At 41.7% G+C, this 24,184-nt stretch overlaps 1 protein-coding gene across 3 annotated transcripts in view; it reads left to right on the top strand.

Moving 5' to 3' along the window:
• Positions 1-2,277: 2,277 nt before the first annotated feature.
• LOC126354375 (peptidyl-prolyl cis-trans isomerase A-like) overlaps positions 2,278-24,184 on the top strand; it is a 286,906-nt gene continuing 264,999 nt past the window's right edge. For 2 of the 3 annotated variants that reach the window (XM_050003969.1, XM_050003971.1), the window contains exons 1-2: positions 2,278-2,672; positions 2,849-2,896. In XM_050003969.1, the coding sequence (XP_049859926.1) occupies positions 2,562-2,672; positions 2,849-2,896 (159 nt within the window). In that variant the 5' untranslated portion in view covers positions 2,278-2,561. The remainder of the gene's footprint in view (positions 2,673-2,848; positions 2,897-24,184) is intronic. The other variant, XM_050003970.1, reaches the window with a different exon arrangement.

The raw sequence follows: 24,184 nt of genomic DNA, 5'->3' as shown, positions 1-24,184 counted from the left end.
ACACGATTCATCTGCTCCAGTGCCTTCAGGATCGCGTGGAGCTCCGCTGCGAAAACGGTATATTCATCAGGGACGCGAATCCGGGTAACATGATCTGGGAACACTATAGAACAGCCAAGGAAGTTCTCTTGTTTGGAGCCATCAGTGTAAACGACGGTAAAATCGTGATGCAGATCTAAAATGTTAAAAAACAGTGATTGGAATGTAAAATCTGCTGTACTATCTTTCTTAAAATTAGTCAGTTCTAAAATAAGTCTTCAGAGGAACCAAGGTGGAAATCTGCTCCAACCGCGACGGAAAATATGAAGACCAGCCATATCCATCGCAGAGAGGAAATCCTGTGCGCGAATCCCATAGGACCGCGTCGCGCGTTGCCGGTTATGAAATAGCCGTGCCAGAGGAAGCTGAGCAACGGTATGGCATGCAGGTGTGTATGGTGTGGACAAAGTTTTATACGCCTGGCGCAGCGTAAGTAGCCGCCACCGCATATGAAGTACCGGTTCACCAGCCTCTGCACAGAGGCTTGGAATGGAGCTACTTCTGAACTCCCTAGTGGCCAACCTAAGCCCTTCATGGTGCACAACGTCCAACATATTTAAGTAAGAAGGCCTCGCAAACCCATACACCGTGCACCCATAATCGAGCCGAGATCGCACAAATGCCCTGTAAAACTGGAGCAGACAAGTCCTGTCGGCTCCCCATGTACTGTGGCTAAGACATTTTAAAATACGACCGTCGTTTCAGGTCTTTAAGATGAGGTAACCACGTAAGCTTCGAGTCAAAAATTAGCCCCAGAAATCTCACCGTGTCTTTAAAAGTAAGGACATTGTCCCTCATCCTCAACGCAGAAAAGGTTCAAATCGAACGAGAACGGTGAAAAAGAACACATACGGACTTCTCGGTGGAAAACTTAAAACAACTCTTCTGCGTCCAATCATCCAAACGCCTAAGAAAAAGTTGCAACTGACGCGTTGTCGCTGCAAGGCTTGAAGAAGAGCAAAACAAAGAGAAATCATCCACAAGCAAGGAACACTGGACAGGACTTTTCACGATAGAGGTAATGTTATTAATAGCTATGGCAAAGACAGTCACACTTAAAACGCTACCCTGAGGGACACCGTTCTCCTGCTCAAAGCGGTCAGACAGAACGTCACCAATGCGGTATCTAAAATATCGTGGCGAGAGGAAAGACTGAATAAAAAGAGGAAGACAACCACGAAAACCGCATTGGTGAAGCTGCTCCAGTATGAGACGCCTCCAAGTGGTATCGTAGGCCTTCTCGATGTCAAAAAATACCACTAGAAGGTGATGACGGAGTAGGAAAGCTTGTTGTATAGCCGCTACAGGAGGGCAAGGTTATCGAAGGTGGGACGAAACCTGGGAAAGGCCGCACGAGCCCAAGTAGCTACAGTAGTGTTGCCCTGTGCCCTGACAAGTTGCATGGGAAAGACCTTGGAGCGGATGGTCAACCGCCACCTTGTCTGGATGTTAGAATCCCGGCAACCCCTTAGTCGCTTTCAGTGTGGGTTCAGGAGGTACCAAAACATGACTGGGAGAATACTCCTGGGTTTCCACTGTAAAGGAATATTTGGAAATGGAGTTCAGCATTTCTACTTTTGCTTTGCTACCCTGAATTTCAGTCCATGTGTCGTTCATGATTTTCTGTAAGAATGAACGAAGATTAAACATATAGCACCAGATAGAAAACCTGGATAACTTCATCTCTTCATTATTTCATTTGTGATAATCGCTAATTTGCCTATTTCACAACTCTAAATTCGTTGTATTCGTGATACTTTCACTTCGGAACTGTAGGAAACCAAATGGTAATGTTGCCACGGCATAATTTATTGAAATAGACGCTGGAATCCCATCAAGTGCAATAAAATCCTAAAAATAGCACTTATTTTCATATAGCCAAAAAATAGCGACGCATGAGGTGTGACAATCGCAAACAAGCGAAAAGCCTTTACATTTATCTATTCAGAGCTTTAATCCAAGTTCGTTCTCAATATTGGATGCTCATTAGATGCTTGTTAAACGCGTACACAAAATACACAGTACTTTCGAACTGAAACTTTTAAGAATGTACAGACACTGAACATCTGGAAAGCACTCAGAGAAACCTAACGCCGTACCATTGTCACTTGTCTTTGGAGACAATGGACGGTAGCGACAAATATTATATTCTACGTGTGGTCCCACGCATCTTAATGCTCACGCCATAGATATTCTTACTCTAAGCTTCTGTCCTGCCCAAAGAGATAGCTTTGCCCCAAATTAAAACAAGAGACAGAGGAAAATACGTAGCGGTCGTTGTTGTTGTCAATACCACGGTCTTATGCATCACGTAGTCCACTGCTACATCAAATGTGGTACAGCTTTCCTTAGGACAAATCAGTACATCACTTATAAAAAATGTTATCGAGAGAAATTCTGTTTGTTCATCTAAATTTTAAAATGAAAGGCCGCTGAAGTGTTAAACTAACTGCATCTTTGTCGTTTACTGCATCTAACGATCGCACAGAATTTATTTTTTACATGGCGATAAATTTACAAACATGAGACGGCAAACAGGCGACGAGTTCAACATGCTTTTTATGCCTCCAATGGGTATATCCGCTGAGAAGAAGTGGACTCTCGAAAAAAGATATTGGGCCCACATTAAACATGTAAGTAATATGTAGTGATCTAAAGTTTATTTGCTTTATCGCATGTATTGAGCGTTGAACCTGTAGGTTCAGAGAGATATTTGACAATAAGACTATTATGGAATAAATTATTTTCACATTTCAACTGCACCTTTTTCCATTTCCTATTATGCATATTTTTCCTCTTCTTTTTGCAGATACTAACAGCTGAAAAGGTGGTGGATGACGACAACAGGGAAGTCTGGGTAAGAACTGCTCAGATCTTTCACAGTTTCTCTGATGAGGAATGGTTAGAACAGATTAAAATGTCAAAATTGTAATATTATCAGCTTCATTTAAACTGTTCTAGAAGTCCAAGAAGCTACCTCGCTTTCTTTCTTTGGCGAGCTTCTTTCTTTCCTTAAAATCTAGATGTAGTTGGTTACCCCCTAATTTTCTTTCTTTTTGCTTAGTATCATTTAACTACCAAAGTTCTAAGGCAATCATCGAGCTTTACTCACGGAAACTGCCTTTTTCCTTTGCTTTATTACACTACCTAGATAAATATTTTACAACAAAAGTAAAATATTAATTATGTGGAAGACCACGAGAGTTTTACATAGCTAACTAATCGAAAACGTTTTCTCTCTGCGTGCACGTTGGTATCTTTCCTTCACGAAGTATTTACTATTCTGTCTTAGATGCAATGTATCTGTGGCTGAATGGCTTGTGTATTTGTGCTGTGGTGTGATATTTGTGTTGTTATTGTCGACGAGGGAGATAAGCGAGAGATCAAAATCTTGCGCCAGCACCAAGCATTGACGGGACTGTCGAGTTCCAATAACACAAAATAAACATGATGACATTTTTTAAATGTCTGTCTCTTTTGATACAGTATCTTGTATTTCAATACGCTTTCCTAACTGTAGTACGGTCGTGTCTAAGTTTCCTTTTTTGTACAAATACATGGTCACCCATGCATTGATGGGTTTAATAAGAATTACTGATAGTGACAAGCAACACGCTGTAGCACATAAAATCAATTATTAACCCACTAAGAAGAGACGAGTTCTTTCTTAAACACAGAACCATAACGTGTGGATCGTTAGTTTAGGGCGAAGATATTTCATGGTAAGGGGCGGTAATTTTAAATGACTGTAATACCGTATATTGAGGCAAGCGGGCAGAGCTGTATCTCCCTTCTATTTTAATATGCGATGAGATGAATATGGCACACTTCCTAAAGTTCTGTAATATGTCTAAGCCGTTCCATAAATTCTAAACGGAGTGGTTTCTCATGTGTTATCAGAGAAGCTGCCTCGTCCAGGTATTATCATTGTGTCTAACCGATAACGCAGTCGTAATATTTTGAGCTATCATTTTGAGCTTTTATCTCTTATTACAGCAACATTTAAGCGTGCTACTGTGTTAACCGTTTTTACAGTTCTAACGACCCCTGTTCCTTCTAAATATGTAGACCACGATCAGAGAACGCCACAACAAGATGATTTGTTGTATCTGTCACTTGAATTATGAGGAGTCATCGGTTGATTGAGAACAGCAGCACTGTGATTCAAAATTGGAGAGGGATTGGTTCAAATGATTCAAATGGCTCTGAGCACTATGGGACTCAACTGCTGTGGTCATTAGTCCCCTAGAACTTAGAACTACTTAAACCTAACTAACCTAAGGACATCACACACATCCATGCCCGAGGCAGGATTCGAACCTGCGACCGTAGCAGAAGAGGGATTCAAAAATGGTTTAATGGCTATGGGACTTAATATCGGAGGTCCTCAGTCCCCTAGAACTTAGAACTACTTAAACCTAACTAACCTAAGGACATCACACACGTCCATGCCCGAGGCAGGATTCGAACTTGCGACCGTAGCGTCGCGCGGTTCGAGACTGAAGCGCCTAGAACCGCTCGGCCACACCGGACGACGGAGAGGAATTCCGCCTTATGCAAAACATTGTTTTGTAGTTTTGTTTTCACCCAACATTTTTCAGAATGTAGCTGTAATAAAAATAGACTTACGACATTTTTGATAATTTTTCCTTACAATTAAACAGCATGTGACACTAAGGAACAGTTTAAGAGCAAAGCAACTTCCCTTCGAATACTGGATACGCCACAATGACTCAAACATTAAACCGAGAGCGTACCGGGCAAGGCAAGACAGATTGGCGAAAGTGATCGCGTAGAAGTGGGGCTAGTTGCCACGTGTGTTGGGATATCGACCTCTACGCGAGATCCGAATGTGTCTGGCCGGAACGGTTTGGAGTGAGAGAAAAAACAGTCTAGGCAACCACAAAACAATCAGGCAGATCATACTGGAGGGTCACGCTGTTATTGGCTAAAGCAAGTCATCGGGAATACTGTTGTGCCGCGAAAATTTAAAACCAGTCCAATGAATTACATGTTGTTAAGCGCTGACGCACATTATTAGGCATCGCTTCAATCTAAAATTAGAAGAAATAAACACATTTATATTACAGTAACAGCCACTCTCAAAGACTTAATCCTTCTAAATCCTTAAGTGCTAGAGCGTTCATGAACCCTCACTGTAACTCATGAAGATGATGATGCAATCCATTAAAGATTTTTCTTTGCGGCAAGCCTTCTTATGTTTTCCGTTTTAGCTTATCTGTTCAGATGCCTTACTTTGATAAAGGTTCTTGTCGTTACGTAGAGATGAACCACTTGGTAATGCATTTCGAGAAACGGGGTTATTGTGGAAAAATCCCGGCCGCTGTAACCGAGCGGTTCTACGCGCTTCAGGCAGGAACCGCGTTGCTGTTACGGTCGCAGGTTTGAATCCTGCCTTGGGCATGGATGTGTGTGATGTCGTTAGGTTTATGTAGTTCTAAGTCTAGGGGACTGATGACCTCAGATGTTAAGTCTCACAGTGCTTAGAGCCATTCGAACCATTTTTACTGTGGAAATTAACGTTAGCTAAACGTCGACCACGAAAACTGCAAAATATCACTCCAGACTCCTTTAATTTATTGATCCAGTCAGTTGAAGGAGATTACCTCCAGAGATTACGGGGATCCAGGCATTAGTGGTGATATAATCTTAATCCGGAAGGAGGTTCTCTGAGACTGAACCCAAGGAACTGTCAGTGTGCTTGCATTTAAATGCTTTGTAGCCCAAGAGATATTTCAGTACATCTTGGAATTCGCAGTCAGAAGAGGTTGCTGGTCCATGACTAGGAAACTGCAACAGATCTGGTTCTCGTTCGCTGAAATTAGTGCCGTCCAAATCAGCTGTCATATTTCTAGTAATATTAATACACAATTCACACGTGATGAACTTCATGAAGTCGTGCTCAGTTTCTCCTGTTAGATAAACATATGACAGCACTTCACTAGCACTCTCCATAACGTACATTATGTGATCAAAAGTATCCGGACACCCCCCCCCCCCCAAAACATACGTTTTTCATATTAGGTGCATTGTGTTGCCACCTACTGCAGGTGCCCCATATCAGCGACCTCAGTAGTCATTAGACATTGTGAGAGAGCAGAATGGGGCGCTCCGCGGAACTCAAGGACTTCAAACGTGGTCAGGTGATTGGGTGTTACTTGGGTCGTACTCTGTGCGCGAGATTTTCACACTTAAACATCCCTAGGTCCACTGTTTCCGGTGTGATAGTGAAGTGGAAACGTGAAAGGACACGTACAGCACGAAAGTGTACAGGCCGAGCTCGTCTGTTGACTGACAGGGACCGCCGAAAGTTGAAGACGGTCGTAATGTGTAATACCAGACATCTATCCAGACCATCACACAGGAATTCCAAACTGCATCAGGATCCACTACAAGTACTATGACAATTATGCGGGAGGTGAGAAAACTTGGATTTCATGGTCGAGGGGCTACTCATAAGCCACACATCACGCTGGTAAGTGCTCAACGACGCCTCGCTTGGTGTAAGGAGCGTAAACATTAGACGATTGAACAGTGGAAAAACTTTGTGTGGAGTGACGAATCACGGTACACAATGTGGCGATCAGATGGTAGAGTGTGAGTATGGCGAATGCCTGATGAACGTCATCTGCCAGCGGGGGTTATGCCAACACTACAATTCGGAGGCGGTGGAGTCATGGTGTGGTCGTGTTTTTCGTGGAGGGGGCTAGAACCCCTAGTTATATTGAGTGGCACTATCACAGCACAGGCTTACATTGATGTTCTGAGCACCTTCTTCCTTCCCACTGTTGAAGAGCAATTCGGGGATGGCGACTGCATCTTTCAACACGATCGAGTACCTGTCCATAACGCACGGCGTGTGGCTGAGTGGTTCCACGACAAGAACATCCCTGTAATGGACTGGCCTGCACAGAGTCCTGACCTGAATCCTATAGTACACCTCTGGGATGTTTTGCAGCGCCGACTTCGAGCCAGGTCTACTTTCCTTCTTTCCTTCTTTCCACGAACAATACGAGACTGGAATAGAAGGGAGAACACATAGAGGTACTCAGGGTACTCTCCGCCACACACCGTCAGGTGGCTTGCGGAGTATGGATGTAGATGTAGATACCGACAACGATCCCTCTCCTCAGTGCAGCACTCCGTGAAGAATTGCCTGCCATTCCCCAAGAAACCTTCCAGCCCCTGATCAAACGGATGCCTGCAAGAGTGGAAGCTGTCATCAAGGCTAAGGGTGGCCCAACCCCATATTGAATTCCAGCATTATCGATGGAGGGAGCCATGAGCTTGTAAGTCATTTTCAGCCAGGTGTCCGGATACTTTTCATCACATAGTGTATATATTTGCCGACAAGGTGTTGGGTTGTAGTAAAATACAGCCAGGCCACGAATTTTAGATAAAAACATTCACCAAACAGTCTTGGTTTAGCCTGGAAGTCAAGATGTACGAAGCTCCCATATTCTTTATGTCACTGTTAAGTCCAGAGAGAGAGAGAGAGAGAGAGAGTTTACCTGAATTATGAGATCTTCCTGGAGTGGCAACAGTCACCACTTTTTTTCGCAACGCCTGTTGGAACAGAACCTCGAAGAAGCGTTTTTGTGTGTTATTCCGTATTTTAAAATTAAAGCCGTAAGTTTAAAACATCAAAGGTGTCGTTGACAATTCAGTTAAATTTCTTTCCTGTCCGCCTGCTTAGCGGAGTGGTAACGTGCTTGCCTCCCGTGCAGCCGGCATGGGTCGATTCCTGATCGGATTGGAGATTTTCTCCGCTCGTGGACTGGGTGTTGTGTTGTTCTCATCATCGTTTCATCCTCATCACCTGCACGCAAGTCGCCCAATGTGGCGTCGACTGAAAGAAGACTTGCCCTCGGGGGCCGAACTTCCCCGGATAGGGCCTCCTGGCTCACAATGCCTACGCTCATTTCATATCATTTCTTTCTTGTTCTTTGTTTAGCAGGTATTTAGTAGCTTAGACATAACAGTCTGTTTACATTTGTACTGCCATTAGTACATTCTGCCGAGCTCGTCCTGTTATTTCTTAGTGACCCTTCGTAATGAGATGTATGAATCTTAAATACTTGCTCTGTGTTGCTAACAGATTTTCAGAAAGCTTCTTGTTCAAGACTGTGACTTAGGACAGAGTTACTCCATAACTAAACATTGTTTGCAATTAAACCAAAAGCGGGATATCACAGAAAACCCATATACTCTGCTCGCTGGATCCATGGCGTTTGGAAAGAACTTCGCTTGTATTAAAAATGCACGTGTAGTGTTCTCGCTTCCAGTTTCTCGCATCCTCTATTCTCGAGAACGTGGCCCTCACCCTATTCGAGGCCCACGAACACGACCTCTTCCAAATGACGTCACGCTGTCCCTAATGGCATCACGCCGTTTCGCGAACAGTCTGCGCGAGAAGCCAATACGGGATGCCCTGGTGCGCTCTGCACTAGTTTTGTTGAGAAAAAAGTATACGTTAATTTCACCGTGTCGTGTATGAATAGACGTAGTTCCTACCGAACTTTTTCTGAGCCACTTCCTACAATCATATATAGCTGCATTCTCAACGCAGCAAGTTAATTCCTACGTTGTTTGTAAAATTAACGTTCTCTCCTGTGCTTTGTCACGATTATGGAGATTACGTTACATATCTTACAAGCGTTAGCTACTCTGTATACGTGAAGGTGAAAAAAATTCAAGAGTGAGAGAGTATAGATTTTTATTGTTTCTATTTTACGCTGTTCAAAAATTTTAGAAGTTTCAACGACATTCTCTACTAACTATTCCAGCAAGCTTTTCAAGCGCCCTTAAACTACAATCCACCCCTCCCTTTACACACATACACACACACACACACACACACACACACACACACACACACACACACACACAACCACCCAGCTGCAGTTGTTACCACTCTTCCAATTGATACACTATTTGCTGTGATGTCTTTTTAATATTCTGTGCTTGTAAAGTTCCTTATTTTCGACTAACCAGTTTCTTCATCAGAGTAAATTACGTAGTCGTCCGTGAGGGTGTTGTTACCTATTCTCTGAATGTGGCGACAATTTCAAATGTATTTCGTGTTCGGTGTATATGAACCTACCATTTCGGGAGTGGAGGTTTAATTGTCTCCAATATTTTCAGGTTCTAATATTTTGTGTCTAGCTGTTCATTTTCCTGCGAATATCTCGTTATTGTTTTTGGGTTCTCCTCTTAAAGTTTCGAAAGGAAAAGGTAACCTTTGGTGCTGGTGAAGCTAGGACACAACGGTTCTGACGTGATAAGCGGATTAGCACAGTAGTAGAATATTAATTGGTTTTTTAATTTACACAGTCGTCTACAGGTATACAGAAAATTAGAACTTTCATTTTCTTGTACTTTAAAACAAATAATCTTTATAACATTAAAATCATGCAATTTTTTTTTAGTGTTGACTAAAGTTCTAAATTTCAAAAATTTCCTTTTTTTAAAAATATCAAGACCAATAACCTTTTCAATACTTAAAATCATTCAAAAAATTTAATTGTAATTACAAAAATTCTAAATTACACTAAATTTCCTTTTCCTTAAACATTAAAACTAATAACCTTAAGGAATTAAAATTATCCAAGGTATTTTTTAAACAATAAAGCTCAAGCTCAGGATCACTTTCAAATTAATGCGCCGTAACTAGGCGTAGAAATACTGACATGTGAATAACTTAACACCAGCTCTTCCAACCTGGCTGTCAGAAAACCAGCGTTTGGATAGTTTCCGAATAAACCTATAACATAATGTAATTACAATTTACAGAAGCATAACATGCGCTAATGCCGCACACGAATCAACCTTTCATCAGTATCATATACATTGGTACATGGCTCCCTTTACTACAGTTCCAAACTAAGAACAAACACTGCAAACGACAAAACATCACTACCCGCCTTAACGAACACTATGTTCACCCTGCCTCCTGAACATGAGCCGATTTGGAATAATACAGTTAAACGTAGCTTTGTATTCACAGAAATTAATTAACCCCACTAACATGCACAATTCGGCCAGTGGAACCTGTGACCATGTATCCACAATTACGAAGTGTCCTGAAGCTGACACCACTTCTCCAGAATACCGTGCACATAGTTCAACACGATTTGTACAGTGCGGAAAGTCTACGACAAAAAGGCATCCGATTAGCCACACACAACATGGAAATTTCAAGAACTCTGCCAGGGTACAATGTCGTGACAATACAGTCAATGCTCTTCGGCGCTAAATCCAGTGTGATGTGGCCCAGAAGAAATAGGAAAAATGCTCGCGAGACTTACTAACCGAAAACAGTTTAATTTACAGAATGACACTAACGCGACCGGAGCCGATCACAGACGTGCGATTTACTGTTCCAGCCAAGTCGAATGACAGTTCAAATTCCAAACTGAATGCCAACGCTCACCAAATTCAGTAGGAGTGCGAGGCACTATAATTCAGAAGAAATGCGCTTCGCGCCATTCGCCGACTAAACAGCAACCTCCGGGCCGCTGATCTGTCACTCGTATAGTGATGGGTTAACTGCGATTTCCGATATCGGTGATTTCTGTGAATGCTACTTTTCAGTATCTGTTATTCTTAACTGTGATTTGTCACAGTTAAGAATCGCAGTTAACGAATCCCTCCGCACTCTACCACTGCTATCAAGGAGGTATATAAACTACATAGTGTGGCTATCTGTGAGGTAACAGCGCTCCCAGCGGCAGCAAAAAGCAACACCGGCCGCCAATTTTTGAAACGTCTACATGTCAGTATATTTACATGTGGTGTATAGTACTGGCGTTAGAAAATCACTGTTTTCCGGTTATAATTTGTTTTAGAAATCTTATTGAGCGATCGCGAATCACGCCCAGTGTATGTGCAGTGTACAATTACGCTAATAGACGTGATAAAACAACTGGAATATCATATTTCAGGTGAGTATCTAAGTGCGTGTTGTACTTAGCGTCTTGTGCATCATTTTCGTGTTTAAGCTGTATACAAAATGTAAATAAGCTACTGTATACACGTCTCTTTATTTTTAGATTTCCTCTGAAAAAGAAAGAGCTGTTAAGCCGATGGGTAGCCAATATGAGGCGAGATAAGTGGCGTCCAACTCAATCTTTCACTTAAAAGATAGTTACATGTATAGTACAAACGAGAAAAGGCGACTTCTGGCACACGCAGTACCGATAATATTTACGTTTCCTGACCATCTGCAGGAAACAACCACAACAGAGACAACCAAGTCAGTGAAGAATCAGCTTCCTTACCAAATGAACCAGGTAAAATAATTTGCTGTTATTTATTTGCTATTGGGTTATGTGTGAATTTTACTATTAATCAATGTATGTTTAAAGAAAAATAAAGCTTAATGATAGTACTTCATTTTTGTAGGTGAAAGAGTGAATCAGAATGATCATACAGATCATTCTTATTGTTTGCCTAGCCCCAAAAAATTGAAACAGAATTATGAGGCACTACATAAAACGACCGAAAAGCTGAGGAACCAAGCGAAACATGCAAGGCAAAGTGTTTCGAGAAAGAAGAAACAAATTGTGACATATAAAACAGTGGTTGTTGGCCTAAATAAGAGACTTCAAGACTGTGCTTCTGAAGTGATAGTATCTGACAAAAATAGTGATATTTTGAAGCAACTTTTTGCAATGCAAAACAAATGTTCAATTCCTGAATATCCTAAAGAAATAAGACAGTTTGCCCTTACACTCAATTTTTACTCCTCCAAAGCTTATAATTATTTGAGGAAGTTTGTTAAATTACCCCATCCTCGAACATTCCGCAGGTGGGCAGTTCTAGATTCACAGAAGAAAGCTTAAAAAAATAGCAGATGAGGTTCAACGTAGTTCAGAACATATTTTTGCCGCACTTATGTTCGATGAGGTGGCTCTTAAAAAAGACTTAATGGGGTTGTGTTGACTTAGGGCAAGGATGTGAGGAAAGTGATGATAGCCAAATAGCAAAAGAGGTACTAGTGTTTATGGTCACTGGGATTAATAAGAGTTGGAAAATTCCTGTTGGATATTGTTTTCTTAATGGTTTAACAGCAAGTATGAAACTTAATTTACTGCAGCAGTACCTCCGTAAATTGGAGGAAACTGATGGAAAACAGGTCTCATTGCAATAAAATGTATCAAAAATAGTTTTTAAACTGCTTCAAAGTATGTATTCAAATTGTTAAAATCGATGGGAAACTTAATTTACTGCAGTAGTACCTCCATAAATTGGACGAAACTGAGGAAAAACAGGTTTCATTGCAATAAAATGTATCAAAAATAGTTTTTATACTGCTTCAAAGGTTGCATTCAAATTGTTAACAGCGGCAGAAAGAGTTTCCAGGGATTGTCAAACCTTAATATGGAAGAAGAACTTCCTTCTGTAGGTGTGTGTGGAATTGTTCAGAATGTTGGGTGACAGGCCGAATTTATTTACTCGATTTTGACCATCTAATGGTGCCAGCTGAATTTGGAGAAGAGTCACATTACTCTTTTCTAGTCAGGATGCTGTTAAAATAGTATTTTAATTGTAGGTTACACCATTTGCGCAAAAACCAGGCCAATGGAAGAAAGAGGGAAACATGTTCGGCAAATATATATACAGACTTATATTGTTTAAGGGACAATGAAAGGTTCAGCGCTGCCAATTGATCGTTTTTGGACCTACTGAACTATTTAAAATTGTTTTTGACCTAATCTATATGGCATTGCAGCGAAATGAACTGCAACATTTCGTAATAAACTTTTCAATTGATCTATGTCAGAAGTGTGTTTCATTTCTTTTAGCCTTCATCACTATATGCTTTACAGTAGAGAAATCAGATTGTCAGTGCAGATTGGCCTTTTTTTTTTACGCCATGCGTCATAAACAATGACAACATTCGGTATTAGCAGACGACGTGTAGGCTGCACCTTGACGCTACAAGACATGGCGGCTCAGTTTTCAAGTTGCTTCAAAGATGGCAGTGCCATAGCCAGTCTATGTTGTTTATATAGGTCGTTGACTGCTATTTCTGCTACTTCTGCGATATCTGCGACTACAGTTACTTCTGCGATTTCTGTCACTGACTCCTGCGGTTTCTGCGACTCCTGCGATTTATCACCGTATGAAAAAGTTACACTTGTCCACACAGAAAATTGCATCTCAACAAAACTGTCATTAGTAAGTATGTTTTACATTTGTTCTTCCGTTGATTTTAAATTTGTATTGAAGAAACAATTGTGAAAATATTAATAGTGTAATTAATATGTAAGTAGCCACATAGTACCATAATAGTTTGTGTTTATAAAACGAATTCTAAGAATTGTTATGTTCACAGGTAATGGAACTACATTTCAGTCACTCAGTATAGCGATAATTCAAAATATCATTGTCAACAGATGTGGAGAAATTGCCTTTGCGTCTGTAGCCTGCCTTCGTCAGACAAGAGGTTAGTTTCTAAGTGTTTCGATGAACTAAATTGCGTAAGTGAAAGTGTTCTTGCGAATGTGAAACATCCTCCAGTGAGTGGCCTGCATTACAGGAAAAATTAGCAATACTACACTGCCAATTACATTGCTTGTAATTAGTGACAGCAAAAATGTTTAATAATCCTTGTGATTTTGCAGACGCATTTCCGACTCTGATTTCTGATTGCTGTACATATCTGTCCACATCAAGGATATTGAGAGAGAACCGTGAAGATTCAATACAACTCTTGGAGGATTTCCAGTTTAAAAGTGCCATAATTATGAAATAAGTGTACAGAATGAGTGATTGAACTGTGAAGTTATTATGCGATTTTAAAGGAATGATAAATAAATGTTAAATACAGCAAGTGAATAATAAAAATCTCATTTTCCCCATGTTAAGCCGTCCTATACCCTAAATTTTCCACCATTTAATTTTTAGTAAAGATTTGTTGGAGAATGACATGCCCCTCCCCTCCTGCCATGCCCCGCTGATCTGTAACAAAGTCAAGGTCGAGCGTATGCATTTTGAGGCTGTTGATATGAAAGTGGGAAGTACGGATATTCCAGTTACATCAGGAATAGTTTAAGTGCAGTACTTTAAGGTAACACAGGAAAGCTTACTTGTGAAGGTGGTTGTAGTGTCAGCAAGAAGTTCTTGTGTCTGCAGTTGCCATGTAGAACATTAGGTGTAAAATGTTTCTCCAGAGTCGTGAACTGTGTCGGAACAAAAGTGAGGCATTCATATGACTCAATAATATTGTTTTCATTTCATTACACTTACACAAATGTCTGAGTTCTGCTGCGTTAGCCGGCCGCGGTGGACGAGCGGTTCTAGGCGCTTCAGTCCGGAACCGCGCGACTGCTACGGTCGCAGGTTCAAATTCTGCCACAGGCATGGATGTGTGTGTTGTCTGTAGGGTGGTTAGGCTTAAGTAGTTCTAAGTTCTAGGGGACTGATGACCTCAGATGTTAAGTCCCATAGTACTCAGAGCCATTTTGAAATCTGCTGCGTTAACATTACAAAGCCCTGTGGGCATGTGGAATATTAACCACAACTGTCATATCTGAAGCAGAATCGAATTCATTTTTTAGGTTACTTCTCTCTAAACGATATTTTCAGGAGAAAAAGGCAATGTTGCTTCCTATCGATACAAGACATTCAGAGCCACAGCCGTGTTTGACCAATTATAACTGGTGCTGAATGTGCATGTTGTCATATAATATGCACGCACAGTACATCAATCTCTTGAGGCACAAGAACCTTATAACGAAGTACGAAAGTCGGTCAACAGATGGCACTAGGCACAGAATTTTAACTAAGCTTTTTAGTTGCTACTTGCGACTTTTAGTCGTGACTTGTCACAGAAATTGCAGTTGGGCTCGATAGCGAATCGCAGAGAAAGAGCGTAGTACCAAGACCACCTACAATAAATCAGGCATTAAGGCATATATTGATAGTGGACAATATGGCGGCAATCGTGGGGGAAACAAACCAGCGAGCTTGTGCTTCCGTAACGTGTGTGTGTGTGAGACGTCCAAGAGATTATTAGCTAAAGCATTTATTACTATCTATTATTTATGCTATATGCTGTGAAAGTCGTCACAAGTGCTACGCTACTATTTATTTCTAGATTCACCAGTAGGTTCATCATAATTTAAAGTGTAAACTGTTGTGGCGATGGGTCGTAGCTGTTGTGTACCAGGATGTAAATCCAATTACGGCAAAACATACGATACTTCAACATTTAAGTTTTCCACTGAGGAACAAATGGTTTAAGCTAATTCAGAGAGATAATTTTGAAGTGAACGATAGAACTGTGGTATGCATTAAGCATTTTGATCCTAAGTTTGTGGTTAGGAAGCACATTTTTCCTGTGGAAAATAGTGAACCCATACGTGTGCCATGAAAACTACCAAAACTAACAAAAAATGCGATTCCGTACCAGTTCCTAAGGAAAGGAAGAATCCTGAAGATCGTCTTCAACAGCTACTGGAATATGATGAATTTACTTTCAGTAATTGGTGCGAAAATGACAATATACCTGACTTTCAGCATTTTAAAGGCAAAGTGCAGAAACGGAATGTTCATTCATTTGCACTTTTAGTAAAGGATGACTACGTGTCTTTTATTAAATTAAAGGATGATTCAGTCAGTGATGTGCCATTCGCTTCAGTGTGCTTCAGAATATAAAGTTCCTTGAAAGTAAAAGTGTTTCACAAAAATGTGTTTGCCTACAGAAACCTTGAAATGGAGCGAGAGAACTTGAAATGTGACAAATGGACGAAATCTGGTGAGTCACCTAACTGGTGTCACGTATTGGTACCATTGGCAAGATTATAATTTTTGTAAATGTTCTCAAACAAGCACTGGAAGCTAGTAGCGATTTTGATGATGAAATAGCCCCTAAAATAGAATTTGTTTTGGAGCAATTACAACTTGTAATAACAAAGCAAGGTATATATTCTACTGAGCTTTTGATATGGGCAGCAACCATTTGTTTTTCATTTCCTGGTGCCCAGCATCACTTGAGAAAAAGAAATGTGTTAATATTACCTCATTCTGTCTGTTTAAGGCAGTTGCTATGCAAAATGGGTCCAAATAAACCTTGTACCACAGAAATACTTGGCCTAAGACTGCCGCCATCTTCGTTTCTGTGTTGTGGTCTGATATATTGTAGGTGGTCTTGGTAGTACGAACTTTGGCCAACAGATGGCACTGTTAACTGCGCTTTTTAGTTCTACTTGCGACTTTTAGTCGCGACTTGTTACAGAAATCACAGTTGGACGCGATAGCTAATTGCAGAGAAAGAGCGTAGTACAAACTTTGGCCAAAAGATGACACTGTTAACTGCGCTTTTTAGTTGCTACTTGTCATTTCTAACCACATGCCTATCCAACTAGGTAACGTTTCTCCAGTCATCACAGACATCAACAGTCCAATGTCGGTGTTAACGGGCCCAGGCATTACGTCTCTTAAAGCTTTGTGTAGCGCAGTCGTCAAAGGTACATGAGTGGGCCTTCGGCTCCAAAAGCCCATATCTATGATGTTTCGTTTAATGGTTCATAGTTGTTGATGGCCCTGCGTTGAAATCTGCAGCAATTTGCACTTCTGTCACGTTGAATGATTCTCTTCAGTAGCCGTTGTCCTGTTCTTGCAGGATCTTTTTCCAGAGGCAGCGATGTCTGAGATTTGATGTTTTAACACATTCCTGATATTCATGGTACACTCGCGAAATGGTTGCACAGGAAATTCCCCACTTCATCCCTACCTCGGAGATGCTGTGTCCCATCGCTCGTGCGCTGACTATAACATCACCTTCAAACTCACTTAAAACTTGATAACCTGCCATTTTAGCAGCAGTAAACGATCTGACAACTGCGCCAGATGCTTGTTGTTTTATGTATGAGTTGCCAACCGCAGCACCGTATTCCGCCTGTTTACATATCTCTGTATTTTAATACACGTGCCTATACCAGTTTCTTTGGCGTTTCAGTGTAGTTGCAGAATCAGTGATATAACATCAAATAGATTTCCTCAAGATTACATATCCCTCAGAGGAGCCTTCTCTTTCGCAATAAATAGTATATCGCCCTCAGTAAGGAGTCAACTAAACTTATTCGTGAACAGCTTCTCCATTTTCTGCTCCATTTCCCTTGTCGACTTATTAGCTGCGACTGATATTTAGGTGACCGGAATAATGGTCTCCAAGAACAAGTTTTAATTTCTGTCAGAAAAAGTACTGTTGCTAGCTGCAGAATTATACCAACCAGAAGTGGCATTGGTTTTAACACGTGAAATGTCTGTCTCTTGACAAGGAAGAATATGGATTTATTGGTATTCGCTTCATGCATAGCAATATAAGAAGTCCCATTAGGTTCCTGCCTATACTCAAATCGGAAATCGCCACATATTCAGAAGCACAGGGTGTCCGTAGTTAAAGTTCCTGTTTCAAAACGCTGTAGAAAGAGAACTACTCCTCAGAATGACGTCAAATTTAAACATTATATTATCGACACACGGGAAAACGTCATGGAACAAACAAGGATAAATGAAAATTTGACCAACAGATGGTGCTGTAAGCATCAGAACACTTCTATGAACACTAACAGACGTGCGGCACAAGGCTGTTCCTCAGTTTGCGTCTGAGGCGTCCAAGACGAGTGTCTCCATAAAGGATCGCACACTGCTGGTAAAACTCTTTTACAAGAAAAGTTGCTGTGCGCCAGTACCCCTGCAGAAGTTCCGGGCATTCAAGGCTACGAAAAAAGACATTGGTCCGAAGTCTGCTAAGGGTCCGGAAAAAACAATTACAAAATCGCAAAGACAGATCCATTTAAGGCGCAATGTGGCAGAGGGAGGAAAGCAGTTAATCTGACGTCCGTCAAAGATGCAGCCAAAACATTGCAGAAGGGGTCCAGCGTTGGTGTGCAAACAAGCTGTGCATGGGGGATTGTCCAAACGTTGGAGATGCCTCCGAGCAAGATGCGTAAAATCTTACGAAACATCCTGCATTTCTATCCGTACAAAGTCGCCCATGTTGAGGAGTTTATTCCTGCTGACCTGTCGGCAAGACAAATGTTCACTCTGGAATTTCTTGCTCGCTTGGGAGTGGAAAATGAATGGCCATGAAACATTCCATGGACAGAAGAAGTCCATTTCCCTCTCCAAGGACATGTCAAAACTTTGGATTACAAAATATGGACAACGGATCCTATTATCTATACCACTACTGGTAAACGCTGTGAAAGTCTTTTGCCCACCAACGTCATTCCAACCCTTCAACAGTTTGGATGTGTGGGTAGGATCAGTTTTAAGCAAGATTGCGCTACTCCGCACACGGCATAGCCATTGAAGCGGCTGCTACAGTGGCATTTCGGAAATGCTAGAATTATCAGCCGCCATTTCCCTACAGCTTGGCCATCCAGATCACCTGATCTTAATCCGTGTGGATTCTGGCTGTGGCGTTACCTGAAAGATGTTGTGTTCAGTGCTCCAATTACGAACGTAGCGGAACTGAAGGCACGCACTGTGCAATGCATTCTGAACATGACCTCCGAGACACCCCAATCTGTTATGAAACGTACTCTTCCTCGATTTCAGCTTGTGGCAGAAAACGGTGGACAGCATGTTAAACATGTCTTGCGCTCGTCTCACTATACTTAGAAACCGATGAAATCCGACTTTCACCATCCGATGAGGTACGATCTTGCCCTGGCGGGTGGGCTTAACTAACTGTGTCACAACTGTTGACTGCCGAATTTGTGTAGTCATGCACATTAAATAGTACGTATGATGTAACGTGCAACTCAAACCATCAAACCATAGTCGTTATATTGCGATTCATCTGTCGTTTGTAGCCAACCTCATCTTACAGCCTCATCAGTTGGTAAAATTTTTGCTAATTTTTCCCCATGGTGTCTCCCCTGAGTCAGTAATATGCAGTTCAGTTTTGACGTTAATCTGGGCACTGGTTCCCTTTCTATAGCGTTTTGACACTGTCACTTTACTTATGGACACCCTATTCACAGACAAATATTTATTTCATCCTCTGGTCAGAGAGAATTGTAAATCACATCTAATATTGCAGAACATACTTGTATTATATTCATAAGAAAGCCGCAGTAAGTGTTAAAAAACATAAGATGAAAAAAACAGCACATGACAAGCAACAAACCAGCTTCATTCGACTCTGTAATCCACGTCCTTATCTACTACACTACACGGGAGACAATGGAGATTTTGCATTCAGTGTTCACTGTCATACTAGGTCTTGAAGACATATATCACTGATGTGTCATTAACCGACATTTAAGTACGAGGGTGACGTGATGTGTTTGTGTCTGACATTTAATTATAAGGGTGATGTGTTTGTGATATACACTCCTGGAAATTGAAATAAGAACACCGTGAATTCATTGTCCCAGGAAGGGGAAAGTTTATTGACACATTCCTGGGGTCAGATACATCACATGATCACACTGACAGAACCACAGGCACATAGACACAGGCAACAGAGCATGCACAATGTCGGCACTAGTACAGTGTATATCCACCTTTCGCAGCAATGCAGGCTGCTATTCTCCCATGGAGACGATCGTAGAGATGCTGGATGTAGTCCTGTGGAACGGCTTGCCATGCCATTTCCACCTGGCGCCTCAGTTGCACCAGCGTTCGTGCTGGACGTGCAGACCGCGTGAGACGACGCTTCATCCAGCCCTAAACATGCTCAATGGGGGACAGATCCGGAGATCTTGCTGGCCAGGGTAGTTGACTTACACCTTCTAGAGCACGTTTGGTGGCATGGGTTACATGCGGACGTGCATTGTCCTGTTGGAACAGCAAGTTCCCTTGCCGGTCTAGGAATGGTAGAACGATGGGTTCGATGACGGTTTGGATGTACCGTGCACTAGTCAGTGTCCCCTCGACGATCACCAGAGGTGTACGGCCAGTGTAGGAGATTGCTCCCCACACCATGATGCCGGGTGTTGGCCCTGTGTGCCTCGGTCGTATGCAGTCCTGATTGTGGCGCTCACCTGCATGGCGCCAAACACGCATACGACCATCATTGGCACCAAGGCAGAAGCGACTCTCATCGCTGAAGACGACACGTCTCCATTCGTCCCTCCATTCACGCCTATCGCGACACCACTGGAGGCGGGCTGCACGATGTTGGGGCGTGAGCGGAAGACGGCCTAACGGTGTGCAGGACCGTAGCCCAGCTTCATGGAGACGGTTGCGAATGGTCCTTGCCGATACCCCAGGAGCAACAGTGTCCCTAATTTGCTGGGAAGTGGCGGTGCGGTCCCCTACGGCACTGCGTAGGATCCTATGGACTTGGCGTGCATCCGTGCGTCGCTGCGGTCTGGTCCCAGGTCGACGGGCACGTGCACCTTCCGCCGACCACTGGCGACAACATCGATGTACTGTGGAGACCTCACGCCACACGTGTTGAGCAATTCGGCGGTACGTCCACCCGGCCTCCAGCATGCCCACTATACGCCCTCGCTCAAAGTCCGTCAACTGCACATACGGTTCACGTTCACGCTGTCGCGGCATGCTACCAGTGTTAAAGACTGCAATGGAGCTCCGTATGCCACGGCAAACTGGCTGACACTGACGGCGGCGGTGCACAAATGCTGCGCAGCTAGCGCCATTCGACGGCCAACACCACGGTTCCTGGTGTGTCCGCTGTGCCGTGCGTGTGATCATTGCTTGTACAGCCCTCTCGCAGTGTCCGGAGCAAGTATGGTGGGTCTGACACACCGGTGTCAATGTGTTCTTTTTTCCATTTCCAGGAGTGTATTTTCAATGTGCTGTTGCTTTGAAATGACATACAGCAAGTATAACATAAGACAGCTAAAATACACCAAAATGGATATGCCATCTATCACATCGAGTAAAAGATAGTACATTTTCGAAACGCCTTGTATTATGTTAGATTAAACATTAAACAAAAATTAAAAATGTGACTGCTAGCAGAAATTACATATAAAAAATAAAGGTAGTATCGATAAGGTGTAATAGACTCTGGTCCTCAACGTGGGTGGTATAATTCTGCCATTAACATACACTCCTACAAACTGTTGGTATTGATTTTTATCATGCTAATCTCATTTTAACTCACCTGAGCAAAGGCTGAAACACAATGTTTATATTTTAAGTGCCTCGTCGAGTTTCCCGAGAATCTTAAACACCTGGCCATTACAAATGCAACAACAGGCAGAATAAAAAATAACTATTTTTTTCTTGTTGTGCATCTACAGCACACTGTAGGAAGAATACATAATTAAACTTACAGGTAATTTCGGGGTATAGAATCAGTGGCGTACCAACTATTTCTTTAGAGGTGGGCAAGCAAACCCACAAACCGATTTCGTCTTTCAGCAAAACCGTTAAGACTACATGCTTACCGATAGTGTAGGAAGGTGTGTTACGTAATCAGCGCTCTGTTGTTCTACAGAGAGAAACATCTCATTAATACAAACATGGACCCAATTTTATTGATCGTGCTCTTAAAAACATTTTCGTTGTTTTAATTTTTAAAAAGACATCATTTATTTGGGAAGACATTGGTCCTACTTTTTCTTTGAGACCACTTACGAAAAGGAGTTCATATTTACTATAGACTCCAATGTCAATTGGCCACAGAGACACATTTTGTTATTATTACTATTTTACAAACACAGTGCATCACATTTTAATGTTGTTGTTGTGGTCTTCAGTCCTGATACTGGTTTGATGCAGCACTCCATGCTACTCTATCGTGTGCAAGCTTCTTCATCTCCCAGTACCTACTGCAACCTACATCCTTCTGAGTATGTTTAGTGTATTCATCTCTTGGTCTCCCTCTACGATTTTTACCCTCCACGCTGCCCTCCAATACTAAATTGGTGATCCCTTGATGCCTCAGCACACGTTCTGCCAACCGATCCCTTCTTCTAGTCCAGTTGTGCCACAAACTTCTCCCCAATTCTATTCAATACTGCCTCATTAGTTATGTGATCTACCCATCTAATCTTCAGTATTCTTCTGTAGCACCACATTTCGAAAGCTTCTATTTTCTTCTTGTCCAATCTATTTATCATCCATGTTTCACTTCCGTACATGGCTACACTCCATACAAATACTTTCAGAAACGACTTCCTGACACTTAAATCTATACTCGATGTTAACAAATTTCTCTTCTTCAGAAACGCTTTCCTTGCCATTGCCAATCTACATTTTTATTCTCTCTACAGAATTACAATGTCATCGGCAAACCTCAAAGTTTTTATTTCTTCTCCATGGATTTTAATACCTACTCCGAATTTTTCTTTAGTTTCCTTTACTGCTTGCTCAATATACATACAGAATAACATCGAAGAGAACCTACAACACTTTCTCACTCCCTTCCCAACCACTGCTTCCCTTTCATGTCCCTCGACTCTTATAACTGCCATCTGGTTTCTGTACAAATTCTAAATAGCCTTTCGCTCCATGTATTTTACCCCTGCACCCTTAGAATTTTAAAGAGAGTATTCCAGTCAACATCGTCAAAAGCTTTCTCTAAGTCTTATTTTGCAGCTGTGACTTATTAAACTGATAGTTCGGTAATTTTAGCATCTGTCTACACCTGCTTTCTTTGGGATTGGAATTATTATATTCTTCTTGAAGTCTGAAGGTATTTCACCTGTCTCATACATCTTGCTCACCAGATGGTTGAGTTTTGTCAGGACTGGCTCTCCCAAGACTATCAGTAGTTCTAATGGAATGTAGTCTACTTCCGGGGCCTTGTGTCGACTTAGGTCTGTCAAACTCTTCACAAAGTATCATATCTCCCATTTCATCTTCATATACATCCTCTACCATTTCCATAATATTGTCCTCAAGTAAATCGCCCTTGTGTAGACCCTCTATATATTTCTTCCACCTTTCTGCTTTCCCTTCTTTGCTTAGAACTGAGTTTCCATCTGAGCTCTTGATATTCATACAAGTGGTTCTTTTTTGTCCAAATGTCTCTTTATTTTTCCTGTAGGCAGTATCTGTCTTACCCCTAGTGAGATAAGCCTCTACATCGTTACATTTTTCCTGTAGCCATCCCTGTTTCGCCATTTTGGACTTCCTATCGATCTCATTTTTGAGACGATTGTATTCCTGTTTGCCTGCTTTATTTATTGCGTTTTTATATTTTCGCCTTTCACAAATTTAATTCCATATTTCTTCAGTTACCCAAGGATTTCTACTAGCCTTTGCCTTTTTACCTAATTGATCCTCTGCTGCCTTCACTACTTCATCCCTCAAAGCTACTCATTCTCCTTCTACTGTATTTCTTTCCCCCATTCCTGTCAATTGTTGCCTTATGCTCTCCCTGAAACTCTGTACAACCTCTGGTTTAGTTAGTTTATCCAGGTCCCATCTCCTTAAATTCCCACCTTTTTGCAGTTTCTTCAGTTTTAATCTTCAGCTCATAACCAATAGATTGTGGTAAGAGTTCACATCTGCCCCTGGAAATGTCTTACAATTTAAAACCTGGTTCCTAAAGCTCTGTCTTTCCATTACATAATCTATCTGAAACCTGTCAGTATCTCCGGGCTTCTTCCATGTATGCAACCATCTTTTATGATTCTTGAACCGAGTGTTAGCTATGATTAAGTTGTACTCTGTGCAAAATTCTACCAGGCGGCTTTCTCTTTCATGTCTTACCCCCAATCCATGTTCACCTACTAAGTTTCCTTCTCTCCCTATTCCTACTCTCGAATTCCAGTCACCCATGACTATTAAATTTTCGTCTCCCTTCACTACCTGAACAATTCCATTATTTCACCATACATTTCTTCAATTTCTTCGTCATGTGCAGAGCTGGTTGGCATATAAACTTGTACTATTGTGGTAGCCGTGGGCTTCGTATCTATCTTTGCCACAATAATGCGTTCACTATGCATTCCTATTTTCCTATTCATTATTAAACCTACTCCTGCATTACCCCTATTTGATTTTGTGTTTATAACCCTGTAGTCACCTGACCAGATGTCTTGTTCCTCCTGCCGCCGAACTTCACTAATTCCCACTATATCTAGCTTTAACCTACCAATTCCCTTTCTAAATTTTCTAACCCGCCTGCCCGATTAAGGGATCTGACATTTCACGCGCCGATCCGTAGAACACCAGTTTT

Source organism: Schistocerca gregaria, chromosome 3 (genome assembly GCF_023897955.1).
Source record: "Schistocerca gregaria isolate iqSchGreg1 chromosome 3, iqSchGreg1.2, whole genome shotgun sequence".
In the NCBI taxonomy this organism is placed as follows: Eukaryota; Metazoa; Arthropoda; class Insecta; order Orthoptera; family Acrididae; genus Schistocerca; species Schistocerca gregaria.
Note: the sequence above shows the minus strand (reverse complement) of the source record. Positions and strands in the feature narration are given on the sequence as shown.